The sequence below is a fragment of the Chlorocebus sabaeus genome, chromosome 27, assembly GCF_047675955.1.
Source record: "Chlorocebus sabaeus isolate Y175 chromosome 27, mChlSab1.0.hap1, whole genome shotgun sequence".
Classification (NCBI taxonomy): Eukaryota; Metazoa; Chordata; class Mammalia; order Primates; family Cercopithecidae; genus Chlorocebus; species Chlorocebus sabaeus.
The window spans coordinates 48850849-48865116 of NC_132930.1; the positions used below are offsets into that span (position 1 = coordinate 48850849).

Below are 14268 nucleotides of genomic sequence, written 5' to 3' on the forward strand. Positions count from 1 at the left end.
CCGTGAAACTCCTCTCCCCGCAAAAAGTGGAGAACAATTTGAGGACTGAAATAGAGCATATTTCACAATGAAAATAAAACCCGGCCATGCAAGAACCACTGTGGCCTGCCCGCGACTCGGCTTCCCCTCCCGGCGTCCTGTCCTCCCTGGTCCATCTCCGGTGGGGACGGCAGGGAGTGCGCTCTGTGGCCGCTAGCAGGGGGCAGGGAGGAGCTGGGACTGTGGGTCGTCCTGGCCCGCAGGGGCCGGCGGGGGGTGTTCAGGCCGGGCGATGCCGCGCAGGACCCGCAGGCTGGCCAGGGCCAGGCCCACGAGCAGGCGCAGCAACAGGAAGGCGCAGGGCACGGCGATCTGCATGAGGTGGAAGATGCCCACGCTGAACCTGCTCAGCAGGCAGGTGGAGGCGAAGGCCAGCAGGCTGGCGCAGGGGTACAGGGCCAGCTTCGCGAACATGAGCGCGTGCTCCCGGCCGCCAAACCACACCGAGGGCCGCAGCGTCTCCGCCTGGTGCAGCAGCGCCGTGGTCCAGATGGCAAACTGGAAGATGCTGGCTAGGAAGATGATGGCGCAGCTGACGCGCACACGCTCCAGCTCGTCACGGGGCTGCTGGGCGAAGGCCGAGGTCTGCTGGTAGGCCAGCGGGAGGCCACCCACGAAGGCCAGCGAGAGCGTGTTCAGCAGCCCCATGGCCCGCGTGGCCTTGCGCACGTGCAGGAAGAGGGAGTGGTGGGCGAACCACAGCAGCCCCACCGTGGCGAAGGAGCCAAAGTACGCCAGGAAGCGCGGCCCGGTCGCGCTCAGGGCAGCCACGAGGCTGCCGCCGAACCTCTCCTTCACGTCCTTGGGGTCCGGGACGTTGTCTTCGCTGAGAACAGTGAACAGAGGCATTTGTGCCGGCCTCACCGTGGCCCCCACAGGCCCCCGCAGGGTGGGCTGAGCGCCTGTCAGGGCTGCCTGGACCCGGCACATGGTGCAGATGAACCATGTGGACTTCCCAGTGGGCGAAATTTCAGAACGCCGTATTCATGTATATTTGGCACACTGACCATTATGTGCTGTCCATCTGCAATTCCACAGAAACTGGCACCCTTCTGCTCTGTGCTAATGGGAGCCCAGTCCTGCTGGCCCGGAGTGCTGCTGGGGGCCCTGGGCTGCAGCCTTCTCTGGCCGAGGCTCTCCTGCGTCTGCTGTGCAGGACCAGCCTGCCATGGGGCAGCGAGGTCTGTTCCCTCCCAGCTTCCAGCCCTCGGAGCCACCCACACCACACCCTGGCTGAAGATCCGTGGAGAGCTTGCCTCCATGGTTCTCAGATGCACACAGGGTCTCAAGAGGCCGACTCCCAGGCCGGACTCTGCAGCCCCAAGGAGGCTGTGGGAACCACCCCGGTCAGGGCTGCTGCCTTCTGACGGCACCACCCAGAAAGCCGGGAACAGTGTCATCTTTCAACATCAGGACATGGAGGACAGTGGTCCTCAAGCAGCCCTGACCAGACTTCTGTCCTCCAGAACGACAGGCAGAGGTCAAGGGGGTGAGGGACAGGGGGTGGGAAAGGAGACAGACCAGGGGCAGCAAGGGAATGAAGTTGCTGGGAGGGGGCAGCTCCCCTGGCTGTGGCTCCAGGTGGAGGAGAGGTCACTGTCCCAGCCCTACACTGCAGCCTCTCCTTGGCAGGTCCCTCCCAAGGGGGCCTGAGCTGGCCTGGCACAAGCAGGCAGGTCACCCTGCAGTGTCCCTGGCACCTGGGCCTTAGAGATCAGGTGCCAACGAATGCTTCCCATTCTTAAAAATGCACACGACAGCAGAGAAGAGCATCAGGAGGCTTGAACTCAAGAATATCAAGTACAGAATATAAAACCATAGCGTCTGACCCCAAGGAGATCAAAGTGCTGAACTATAACGGGAGAACAAGACACTCCAAAAGAATGTTAAAAAGCAAATTCAAACATTACGATAGCCAGGCGCGATGGCTCACGCCTGTCATCCCAGCACTTTGGGAGGCTGAGATGGGTGGATCACCTGAGGTCAGGAGTTCAAGACCAGCCTGGCCAACATGGTGAAACCCCATCTCTACTAAAAACACAAAAAGTTAACTGGGCGTGGTGGTAGGCGCCTGTAATTCCAGCTACTTGGGAGGCTGAGGCGGGAGAACCGCTTGAAGCTGGGAGGCAGAGGTTGCAGTGAGCTGAGGTTGAGCCACTACCCTCCAGCCTGGGTGACAGAGCAAGACTGTAAAAACAAAAAACAAAACAAAACAAAAAACCCACAAAAAACAACAACGTGACGACTAAGATAAGCACTCTAACAGATGAAGTGGTGGTGAGGCAGTGGAGGACAGACACTGGAAGGAAGCAACAGCAGGCCAAGGGGAGCGGGAGGGGCTGGGAGGCGATGTGGGGGACTGGGAGGCGATGGCGGGGACTGGGAGGGAGCAGGAGGGAATAGGAGGGACTAGGGACCAGGAGGGGCTGGTGCTGGGGCAGGGGTGAGGCCTGGGGTAGGGTGACACCCATGGATATGAGCCCCTCTGGAAAGAGTGAGGAGAGCAGTTGGCGGCTGGTGCTGACCTCGCCCTGGCACCCATCCCCGGCCCGCACTTGGGGTGGGAGCCACTGGGAAGGGAGGGACCACTGTGAGGGTTGTCCTCCCTGAAGTGGGGGCTGCCCTGACCTCACACAAAACTCCAGGCATCCAGGGGAGGGTGAAGCCGAGACCCCTGTGCCTTTCTGGGGTTTCCAGGACTCACACACACTGGCCACCTGATAGCTGGGGCACATGACGCGGGGTCCTCACCAGATGTCCAGGATGAGAAGGGTGGCCACGATGGCATAGACGCCGTCACTGAAGGCTTCCACCCGCTCCTTGCTGAGTGGCTCGTGGAGGTCAAATGTGAAGACTTCCACTGGGTGAGCCGAGGGCTCCCTATGGCCTGTGGACACGCCAGGAGGGGGGAGCTGGCCAAGCCCCCCAAGTGGAGCCAGAGCCCGCATGGCTGTCACTGCCCTCATCTCTGAAGAGGCCTGGAACGTGCAGGCCAGGAGAGGAGACAGGACAGGGATGCTCCGAGAGGCACAGTGTGGGAGCCCCAGCCACCACCACGCACGGGCCTCGGCCCACGGACAGCCCTTGGTGTGGAGCAGCCACACGGAGCAGGGCACACTGTGGGCCTCGCAGGCCCGCCCACCCAGCCATCACCCAGCCACACGGAGGGGGGCGCTGTGGGCCTCGCAGGCCCGCCCACGCAGCCATCACCTACCCAGGAGCCTGTCTCTGCACCAGCCGGTGACCTTGCTGACGTAAGGGAGGAGGATGACAGTCACCATCAGCAGGTAAGACTGCAGGGAGACAAACCACAGGTCAGTGCCCTCCACAGGGGGCCGAGGCCAGGCCTCATCCACACATAGCTGTGCGCCAAAGCAGGGCAGTGCCCTCCACAGGGGGCCGAGGCCAGGCCTCATCCACACATAGCTGTGCGCCAAAGCAGGGCAGTGCCCTCCACAGGGGGCCGAGGCCAGGCCTCATCCACACATAGCTGTGCGCCAAAGCAGGGCAGTGGCAGAAGGCAGGGTCTTTGCAGATCATGTGTCTGATAAGGCCTAGTACCCAATAAGTGTAAAGAATTCTTAAGCCAGCAGGGGCTCATGCCTGGAATCCCAGCACTTTAGGAGGTTGAGGCAGGTGGATCGCTTGAGCTCAATCGATCGAGACCAGCCTGGGCAACACAGTAAGACTGTATCTCTATGAAACATAAAAAATTATCCAGGCGTGACTGTGCGCCTGTTGAACCTGGGAGGTAGGGTTGCAGTGAGTGGTGATCCAGCTCACTGTATTCCAGCCTGGGTAACAGAGCAAGACCGTGTCTTAAAAATTTATCGTCTATCTACCTATCTGAAATTCTCACAACAATAAAAAGATGACCCAATTAAAAATAGGCAAAGGATGAGAACAGACATTTCTCCAAACAAAACATGCAAATGGTCAATCTGTCGCAGATCAAAACCACAATGAGATTCCTTCATATCCACTAGGATGGAGAGAAATGAAAAACAGCAGGTGTTGATGAGGATGTGGAGAAACTGGAAGCGCCGTGTGCTGCTGGTGGGAATGCAAAACGCTGCAGTTACTGCATTTTGTTTGGTGGTTCCTTTGGTGGTTCCTCAAAAAATTAAACTTAAAAAACTAAACAGAGAATCACCAAATGACCCAGAAACTCGCTGCTGGGCACACGCACCAACAGCCTGAGAAGACAGATCTGAAGAGACACGTGTCCAACTCAAAGAGGCATCACTCCATCAGTGCCCACAGTGGCACCACTCATGACAATGCGCACAGCGGCACCACTCACGACAGTGCTCACAGCGGTGTCACAGCAGCTACACGTGTCCCGCAATGGTCACAGCAGCATCACTCACAACAGCTGGAGGTGCACTTGCCCAGATCCCCGTCCACGGATGAGTGGGCCCACATGACGTGGCACGAGACTCACAATGGACTATTTTTGGGCCACAGAGAAGGAACGCGGTTCTGACACGGGTGACAACATGGGTGAATCTTGACAACAGTATGTTAAGTTTAAGAAGCCAGACACAAAAAGGCCGCACACTGTGTGAGTCTCTGCATACGAAGAATCGAGAACACACAAGTTCACGGACACAGAAAGTGCATCTGGCTCCCAGGGACTAGGGTGGGGCAGGGGATGCGGAATGGGGAGCAACGGCTCCTGGGTGCTGGCTTTGCACTGCAGGTGATGACAGGTTCAGAACAGGAGAGAAGGGGTGCCTGCATACAATGCGAATGCACTCCGTGCCCCTCAAGTGAGCACTTCGTATGGTTAGGATGGTAAATGTGTGTATTTTACCAAATGTAATTTAAAAAGGGAGCACAGAGGACCAGACCATGTGAGTGTCCTGGTCCTGAGAGGCCTGTGTCTTTGCACTCAGCCCTGCGGAAGTGCTCAGGCTAGTGCAGCCAACACACGCGTGACAGCCCCAGGCCTTACTCCCACCCTGGGCGTGGCACTTCCACAACTCCTCGCAGGCAGCTCCTGGCCTGGGCCATGCTGTCCGCCCTCCCCATCACATGGCCCCAGTTGGCAAGATGGACCCCTCCAGTTCACCACAAGGGTGAGAACAACACAGACATCAAGGCCAATTCCAGACACATTCATGATCCAGTTTGCAGGCTTCAAGTACCCAACACACGATGAGGGAAGTGCCTCCAGGTGCCAGGTGGGAGTGAGCAGGACGTCCTAGCAGGAGGCAGCCAGCACCCTGGGGTCAGCAGGTCGGGGGAAGTGCTGTGGAAAAGCAGGGAAAGAAACTAGGGAGGAGGTAGCCCATGTTGGGGGTAGGCAGGGGGGTCTGGGGACTTGCAGTGTAGGGTCAGGGAGGGCCTGGGGATGGGGACCATGCAGAGTGCGGGAGGGAAGGTGGAGGCAGCTGCTGCTACAGGATGCAGGGCACGAATGTCAGAGGCCCAGGGCAGAGCCCAGGACCCATGTGGTATGTGCTACAACAGGAGGGCTCAGTGGCCAAGGTCATCCAGGGGAGGTGGGGACGGCATGGCCCATGGCAGTGAGAGGCTGGGCCTGGAGAACAGAGCCCAGCGTCTGAGTGGAGGCTGGGGGGGTGCACAAGGACACCTGCGGGTCTGTCCCAATGACATGTAAGGGTGGAGGGCTGCAGGGCTGCAGCCAGGGAGGCCTGACAGTGTGGACAGAAGGAGGCCAGTGTGGGGTGAAAGCCCCAAGGTGCGGGGGCCGAGCAGAGGGACCAGCAGAGATGGAGGAGCAGATGCAGAGGGGCCTCGCGAAGACCCTGCAGCTGTGGAGGATGAAGCTGGGATGCGGCACCGAAGGCTGAGGATGGACCGTTGCCCTGCCAGTGCCACAGAGAGCAAGGTGGCTGCTGTGGCCTGGTCCCTCCCTCTGGAGTCCTGGAACTGCTGACAGCTTGGGCCTCCCAGCCCCACCCCTGGAACCCTCCTTCCTAGAGTCTGCTGGTTTCCCTTTCGCCTCCCATCCAGGCTTCCCTGGGCCAGCTGCGGGAGGTGAGGGCACGGTCACCGCAGGCTGCTCACCCTCCCCAACACCGCACCTGTTCGTGGGCAGCTGGGCCGGGCTGTCCTGTGCTTCTTACCTCCAGGCCTGGCCCCAGGTCAGCCTCAGGCCCTCAGGCTTGCTGGCCACTCGCCTGCCCTCAGCCCCTCCAGGCCCACGTCTGGGCCCTGTGGCAGGTGTGGCCGCCCTGCCCAATCCCAGCCATGGGTGCTGTGCCTTGGCTGTGTCCTCCACATGATGGCTATCCCCTAGCCTGGGTCCTGATCTCCTCAGCCTGCCTGTCTCCTGTCACTCGGCCACTACCAGAAGCGGCTGTCCCACCTCTGAAACCAGGACTGCCCCAGACCTGCTGCCCCTTACCCTTGCCCACTGTGCTGGCCACCCACCCGCCTGCCTCTGCCCAGGGCTCAGCCCACCTGCCTTCTGCCCAGAGCCCCTGCCCCTGCTCTGACCTCACAGAGGCTGCAGTTGAGGACGCCCGCCTCTCCTGCCGGTGCCTGTGGGTGGCCCACCCTCCCTGAGGAAGTCCCTGGCCTCCAGCCTGCCCCATACGCCGACCCCCACATCTCCCTGACATCTCCTCCTCCCTATTTCACAAGCATCAAACGCATCCAGTCTAAGAGCCAAGCAGTGCAGCAGCCACAGCCCCTGGGACTCACAGGCCACCCCCCAATTCTGGCCCGGTGCTCCCGAGGCCACCCCCCAATTCTGGCCTGGTGCTCCCGCTGGGCTTAGCTATGCCCGGCCTGTGGGCCTCCGACACTCTGGAGCCAGCCCTGCTCAGCTCCCCAGCTCGAGCCCCTCTGGGTGAAGGAGACGGCCTGCCCAGGCCTCTAGTGAGTGAGGCAGCAGCACCAGGCCCTCACTGGACATCTGTTATTTTGTTTCTTTAGAGACCGGGTCTTTGCTGTGTTGCCCAGGCTGGAGTACGGTGGCTATTTGCAGGCACAATCCCTCTATTGATCAGTACGGGAGTTTCGACCTGCTCCACTTCCACCCTGGGCTGGCTCCACACTCCTTGTGCAACCTAGTGGTTCTCTGCTCCCAGAATCACCATACTGGTGCCAAACTTAGTGTGGACATCCGACTGGCATAGCCGAGAACTACAGCCAGAACTCCCCGGTGCCCGCGGTCCCCCTGCGTCAGCCTCCCAAGTAGCTGGGACTATAGGTGCGTCACTGCCATCTGGCTGCCGTTTGTTTTAAACTTGGGATTCTTCTGAAATATTTACTAAACATTTAAAATAACAACCATTCATTTCTCCACAATTCTTATGATGCTTTGAGTTTAAAAATTCAATTTACTTCAAAGGTGCTCAAGCTGGTCCAGCTGTCACAAATAAAAGCTGCTACTGAAAGCAACTCTGAAACGGCTGCCTTTTAGAGTTTTCTCTCTGTTCCTGGATGATGGTGGCATTACTAGAATGATGGTCTTATCCTATTAAAATCAGCCATTGGCTTAAAAAACCCAAGTGAGCAGACCTCAGTCTTTGAGCTAAGAGGCTCCCAGTTGTCTTTTACCTGAGTGAGGGCTGCTAGGAGGCCCTGCTCTCTGCCGGCCCTGCCCCCGCACTGCTGCCCAGATGCACTGGCCCCACAGACCTGGCTCCTGCTGCCAACAGCTGGGTTCTCAGCGCTGTTTTCTCTACTTTCCCAGGCTCCATTCTGGGTTCTGGAACTTCCTTTCGTTGCCTTCTCCCTGGTGGCTCACATTCTCCAAGTACCAACAGCTGACATCTCCATGAGCAGATGCTAGTCTTATCCTCAGGGGCTCCTCCTCCAAACACTGTTAGGTGTTTACTGTCTTGACACAGTTTTGTATAGATTCCTTATCCAAAAGAAAATAGGCTGGGCACACTGGCTCATGCCTGTAATCCCAAGGAGGATGCCTGGGAGGCCGAGGCAGGTGGATCACAAGGTCAGGAGTTCGAAACCAGCCTGGCCAACATGGTGAAACCCTGTGTCTACTAAAAATACAAAACTTAGCCGGGTGTGGTGGCGGGCGCCTGTAATCCCAGCTACTCAGGAGGCTGAGGCAGGAGAATGACTTGAACCTGGGAGGCGAAGGTTGCAATGAGCCGAGATCGCACCACTGCGCTCCAGCCTGGGAGCAAAACTCCGTCTCAAGAAAAAAAAGAAAAAAAGAAAATAAAGGCCAGCATGGTGGCTCACACTGTAATCCAACACTTTGGGAGGCTAAGGTGGGAGGATCACTTCAGTCCAGGCATTCCAGATTAACCTGGGCAACATAGCAAGACCCTGTCTCCACCAAAAATACCAAAATTATCCAGGTGTGCTGGTGCACACCTGTAGTCCCAGCTACCTGGGAGGCTGAGGTGAGAGAATCGCTTGAGCCCGGAAGGTTGAGGCCGCGATGAGCTAAGGTCACACCACTGCCCTCCAGCCTGGGTGACAAAGCGAGATCTTGCCTCAATAAATAGAAAATAAAACAAGAAAATGAGGACATCCCCGGACTCCGGGTGTCTCTGTTTCTCGTCATCGTCGTTGTGAAGCTTCACTGAGGACACTCAGCTGCCCCTTCCTTTGATGAGTATCCGTCTCTGTCCTTGACAGGCTGGGTCTCGGGGCCTCAGATGGAGCAGGACTCCCTCCCTGGTGCCACTCACTGCAGCCCTGGGCCTCACACACAAGACCCTTGGAGGGACCCCTGCCTGCCTACGGCTCTGCCCCCACCCGCATGTTTGTTGCTCAGTGGGGACATCGCTCCTACGGTGGCCCCCGTTCCTGCCCGGGCCCCAGGGGGCTGTCCCAGCACTCACCAAGGGGACAAAGAAGAGGGAGAAGATGGCCGCTGCAAAGCACAGGGCTGGGCCTTGGAGGACGATGCCCAGGACGTGTTGTCGGTACTGAGCCCTGTGGGCGGAGCACTGGATCTGTGGGCTCAGCAGGTGCGGGAAGTGAAATGCGTACCCCACAATCAGTGCCTGTGGAAAAAGCAAGCTGCAGGATGCTGGCCCCGAAAGCAGAGGGCCCCCACACCAGTCAACCCCTGGGCTGCACAGCACGCACACATGCAGGGGTCTCGGGGTGGGGGAGGACCTGGCCGGTAGAGGTGGGCTTGTACCCGGGACACTTCGGGCACAGGGGCTGAGGTGGAGTGAGAACAGGAGCCCCTGCTGGCTCCTGGGGCCGCATGTGGGGGGTCTCAGGGCCCACTCTTCCCAGTCTCTGGTCAGAAAGCAGGGGAGCTCTGGGCATGCCACATCGTATGCGTCTAGGTGGCCCCGGGCACCCTACTTGTGTGACCCAACAGCGATCGATCACACACACACACACACACACACACACACAGCACAGGCCCCCCTGACCCCTACCTGCACGACCCTGATGGCGATCTCACACACACATACACACACACACACACACACACACACACACAGACAGTGCAGGCCCCCCAGGCCCCCTACCTGCACGACCCCGATGGTGATCACACACACACAGAACAAGAAGATGCCCAGGGGCACATCAGGGAAGGTCACCATTAAGGAAAACTGTTAAAATAAAAACAAAACCAACCCCCCCCCCCCAACAAATCCTAGGTTACCAGGCTCCAGGGCCCCAGGGCCTGGAACTGGGCCATGGTGAGCCTCCCCACTCCACGGGAGATGCGACGGGGCCATCACAGGATGCGGCCAGCTGGGTGCTGGGGGAGATGTGTCCAAACTGCCCCCACCCCAACCAACTCCACCAAATGCCTCAGGCCTTTAAAGCCAAAATGTCATCCGATTCATATAGAATTCCGCAAACCCCAGTTCCTTGTGGCACGCAGCCCCGCACACTCGGACCAGCGGCCACACAGCCCCGCACACTCGGACCAGCGGCCACGCAGCCCCGCACGCTCGGACCAGCGGCCACGCAGCCCCGCACGCTCGGACCAGCGGCCACGCAGCCCCGCACGGCAGCGGCCACGCAGCCCCGCACGCTCGGACCAGCGGCCACTGCCAGAATTTGGAGGCACCTTCACAGCCTGAGCAGTACAGGGTGGGTGGCCAGAGGCTGTAGGGGCTGCATGCCAGGGACAGGCCTGAGATGGGCAGGCGGCTGTGGACTCAGGGCCAGGTGGGAGCTGGGAGCGCCAGTGAGTCCCTCATCAGGGCCACTGCCTCCCCTCCCCTCCAGCCTGAAAGAAGCCCCCAGCAGCCCAACAGCTGGCTCTCCCCAGAACCTTCTCTCCCCAGAATGTTCTCGCCCCAGAATTTGCTCTCCCCAGAACCTTCTCTCTTCTCTGCAACTGTGTGGCCTGGGCCCTGAGTCATCCAGCTGGTCTGCTTTTGAGGACAGGTCAAATCCAGTGGTGCCCAGGAAAGCCTCAGGGTGTCAGGGGCCTGGCGGTGCTCACCGTGTAAGGCAGGAAGGTGATGGTCATCATGCAGGCCTGGAGGGAGGGAGGGCATCATGGCCATGATGTGGCCTGGGGAGGAGGGCAGGGGGATGGACACAGCCCACTCCAGGAAGGCGCAGGCCTGCGCCCTCCCCAAGAAGGGTGGGCCAGCGAGTATGAGTCCAGCTCCCAGACCCTGCAGGGCCAGATGGGGGCACTCATCCTCTGTCCCCCACACCTGTGCCCAGCCCAGTGCCCCCTGGTCCCCCACACCCTGGCTCTGTCTGGGAGGAGATACAGGCTGGCGACCCATGGGGAGGGAAAGATCATTCGAGGAGCTCCCAGGTGTGGGCAGATTCCAGGCTTCGAGGCGGCCTGGAGGTCACGAGAGAGGCCGGCTGCTTCCTTCCATTCTTCCCTGAGGGCCAGATTACAAACCAAAGTCACTCCCCAGAAAAGGACAGGAAAATACTCACCAGGTTGAGCAGGGCAAGTGTGTCGTCTGTTTTCCCAACAACTTGGAACAACCTAAACCATTTAAGAAAAAGACAAAAAGACAGTAAAATGCGGTTCCAGTACCATTAAGTGCACACACACTCTCTCCAGCATCTTCTGGTTAAAACATCATTAAGAGATGTCACTTTAACCAAACATAAGCTACTACCTAGTGTACAGAGTTTGGAAAACACGAAGAAGGAAATGAAGTTCCCTAGAAAGCACCCTGCCCCGTCCAGGCGATCGCCACTTCCTCCTGATTCACATCCTGCCCCCATCCACACGATCTCCACCACTTCCTCCTGATTCACACCCTGCCCCGTCCAGGCGATCGCCACTTCCTCCTGATTCACATCCTGCCCCCGTCCACACGATCTCCACCACTTCCTCCTGATTCACACCCTGCCCCCGTCCAGGCGATCTCCACCGCTTCCTCCTGATTCACACCCTGCCCCCGTCCAGGCGATCTCCACCGCTTCCTCCTGATTCACACCCTGCCCCCGTCCAGGCGATCTCCACCGCTTCCTCCTGATTCACACCCTGCCCCCGTCCAGGCGATCTTCACCGCTTCCTCCTGATTCACACCCTGCCCCCGTCCAGGCGATCTTCACCGCTTCCTCCTGATTCACACCCTGCCCCCGTCCAGGCGATATCCACCGCTTCCTCCTGATTCACACCCTGCCCCCGTCCAGGCGATATCCACTGCTTCCTCCTGATTCACACCCTGCTCCCGTCCAGGCGATATCCGCCGCTTCCTCCTGATTCACACCCTGCTGCCGTGCAGGTGATTTCCCCACCACTTCCTCCTGATTCACACCCTGCCCCTGTACAGGTGATCTTCACCACTTCCTCCTGATTCATACCCTGCCCCTGTACAGGCGATCTTCACCGCTTCTTCCTGATTTACACCCTGCCCCTGTACAGGCGATCTCCGCCGCTTCTTCCTGATTCACACCCTGCTACCGTGCAGGCGATCGCCACTTCCTCCTGATTCCCACCCTGCCCCCGTCCAGGCGATCTCCGCCACTTCCTCCTGATTCACAGCCTGCTCTCAACAGTTGGTGTTAGAGAGCACTGCGTGCCCTGGTAGCTTTGGTGGCTTTCTCAGCATTACCTTGGGAGCAGTCCCCCTGCCCCCCACCCCGCTCCCGCCACCGCGGAGCTTGTGGGCTGTGCCTGCTGCCTCTGCATTGTGCAGGCGAGGGGCTGGGGACACAGTAGCTCTTTTTTTTTTTTTTTCTTTTTTGAGACGGAGTCTTGCTCTGTAGCCTGGGCTGGACTGCAGTGGCTGGATCTCAGCTCACTGCAAGCTCCGCCTCCCGGGTTTATGCCATTCTCCTGCCTCAGCCTCCGGAGTAGCTGGGACTACAGGCGCCCGCCACCTTGCCCGGCTAGTTTTTTGTATTTTTAGTAGAGACGGGGTTTCACCGTGTTAGCCAGGATGGTCTCGATCTCCTGACCTCGTGATCCGCCCGTCTCGGCCTCCCAAAGTGCTGGGATTACAGGCTTGAGCCACCGCGCCCGGCCACAGTAGCTCTTTCAGGATCTTCAGGTGCTCAGTTGTCAGGGGAGGCCTCTGGGGCTCCATGGGAGAGGCGTCCTCAAGGGGTTGTGAGCTGCCTGTTCCCAGGCACAGGAAACACCCTCTGTGGAGGTAGAGCTCCTCCTCCCGAGGAATGGGACCCTCAGACCTCATGACCAAAAACCATTCTGAAAAAAGGAAACCCCGTTTTTCCATTCAGGGATTCCATGCTTATTCAGGGATTGCATACACTACACCTGTGGAAACGCCTACGGAACACCCACGCAGTAAGAAACAGAATAAACATGGACCACTGTCTGTCACCAGGTAAATGAGCACAGCCCACACGGTCCCACTCCTGAAGCAGGAAAGGCGCACCTCCATGCCTCATCCACTCTGAAGTTAGGGCCTCTTTCTGGGCTGGGCCTGACTGAGCCGAAGTCCCCCAACCCAGGGCTCTGTGACCCCATCAGGGGCCCAAGGGTGGCCTCAGGCTACTGGACACAGGGGCTCACTCTGGGGCTGCACATTTCACTAAAAAGTAGAAAGGAAAGGACCCCATTTCCCTGGAGACAGCAGCACTGGTGACTGCTGAGCGTCGGGACGCTGCACACAGGCCTACGTGACCCTAGCAGATGCACAGAGCAGATCTGTGAAGCATCCCCCCCAGGCCTCCGGGGGTCCTCCGCCCTGCCCTGCCCATGGATTCCACAGTGGGTGTGGCCTCGGGTGGACGAGGGCAGGCAGGGTTCACACCGCTGAGCTGATGGGGAGCCTGGCACAGTCAGGCTCTGGGTCTCCCAGGCGCTCTATGAGCAAGGAGCTGAAGAGAAAGCCCTCCCCTAAGTAAGAGGACCATCTGTCACCACCAGAGACAGTCACCTTGCTGAAAGCAAGTCTGTCATGTAAAACGTTCAGCCATGCTTTCAAGGCAGGCGCCCATGCACCCGTCGCCCTGCAGCCCCAGCTCCACCTCTGGTGTCCTCCTGCTCCTCTCTGCCTGGGGCAGGTGGTCAGGGGCCCCCACAGCACTGGGCCCTGCTCTCCTTGGATCCCTTTTTTTTTTTCTTCTGAGATAGAGTCTCGCTCTGTCACCTAGGCTGGAGTGCAGTGGTGCGATCTCCACTCTGCAGCCTCCACCTTCTGGGTTCGAGCAATTCTCCTGCCTCTGCCTCCTTAGTAGCTGGGATTATAGGCAGGTGCCACCACACCCGGATAATTTTTGTATTTTTCATACAGACGGGGTGTCACCATGTTGGCCAGGCTGGACTCAAACTCCTGACCTCAGGTGATCCACCCTCCTTGGCCTCCTAAAGTGCTGGGATTATAGGCGTGAGCCACCTTGCCTGGCCTCTCCTTGGATCTTAAGGAACCTTTTCCTCTGGAAGGTGACGCTCCAGCCCTGGAGCACATGTCCCGCAGACACAGCCTCCTTGCCAGGGAGAAGGCAGTGCGGTGAGTCCCCAGGGCACAGAACCAGGAGGACAGGGCTGTGTACCGCCCCAGCCAGTGTTAATGGGGCACATCATATGTGCCTCTCCTGCCTCTCTCCTGCCCGGCTGCAGCCTGGTCTTGAGGCAGCTCTCGCAGGCAGCAGGAAGGTCCCGTGTGGCCAAGAAGCAGTGGCAGCACTGAGTGTCTGTGTGGCCAAGAAGCAGTGGCAGCACTGAGTGAACCATCCACACCTCCACCTACTGAACTGTTCACACCTCCGCCTACTGCACCGTCCACACTTCCGCCTACTGCACCATCCACAACTCTGCCTACACTGTCTCCAACAGCCGCACCTCTGCCTACCGCACCGTCCGCATACCGCACCAGCTGCACTTCCACCTATTGCACCGTCCACACCTCC

General features: G+C 59.0%; 1 protein-coding gene across 2 annotated transcripts in view; it reads right to left on the reverse strand.

The window, feature by feature from the left end:
* Positions 1 to 37: 37 nt before the first annotated feature.
* Positions 38 to 14268, reverse strand: part of TMEM175 (transmembrane protein 175) — a 33282-nt gene continuing 19051 nt past the window's right edge. The window contains exons 5-11 of one of the 2 annotated variants that reach the window (XM_073012599.1): positions 10873 to 10924; positions 10415 to 10450; positions 9483 to 9566; positions 8835 to 8999; positions 3254 to 3332; positions 2791 to 2926; positions 38 to 865 (exon numbers count right to left, since the gene is read on the reverse strand). In XM_073012599.1, coding sequence (XP_072868700.1) covers positions 193 to 865; positions 2791 to 2926; positions 3254 to 3332; positions 8835 to 8999; positions 9483 to 9566; positions 10415 to 10450; positions 10873 to 10924 — 1225 coding nt within the window. In that variant the 3' untranslated portion in view covers positions 38 to 192. The remainder of the gene's footprint in view (positions 866 to 2790; positions 2927 to 3253; positions 3333 to 8834; positions 9000 to 9482; positions 9567 to 10414; positions 10451 to 10872; positions 10925 to 14268) is intronic. The other variant, XM_073012600.1, reaches the window with a different exon arrangement.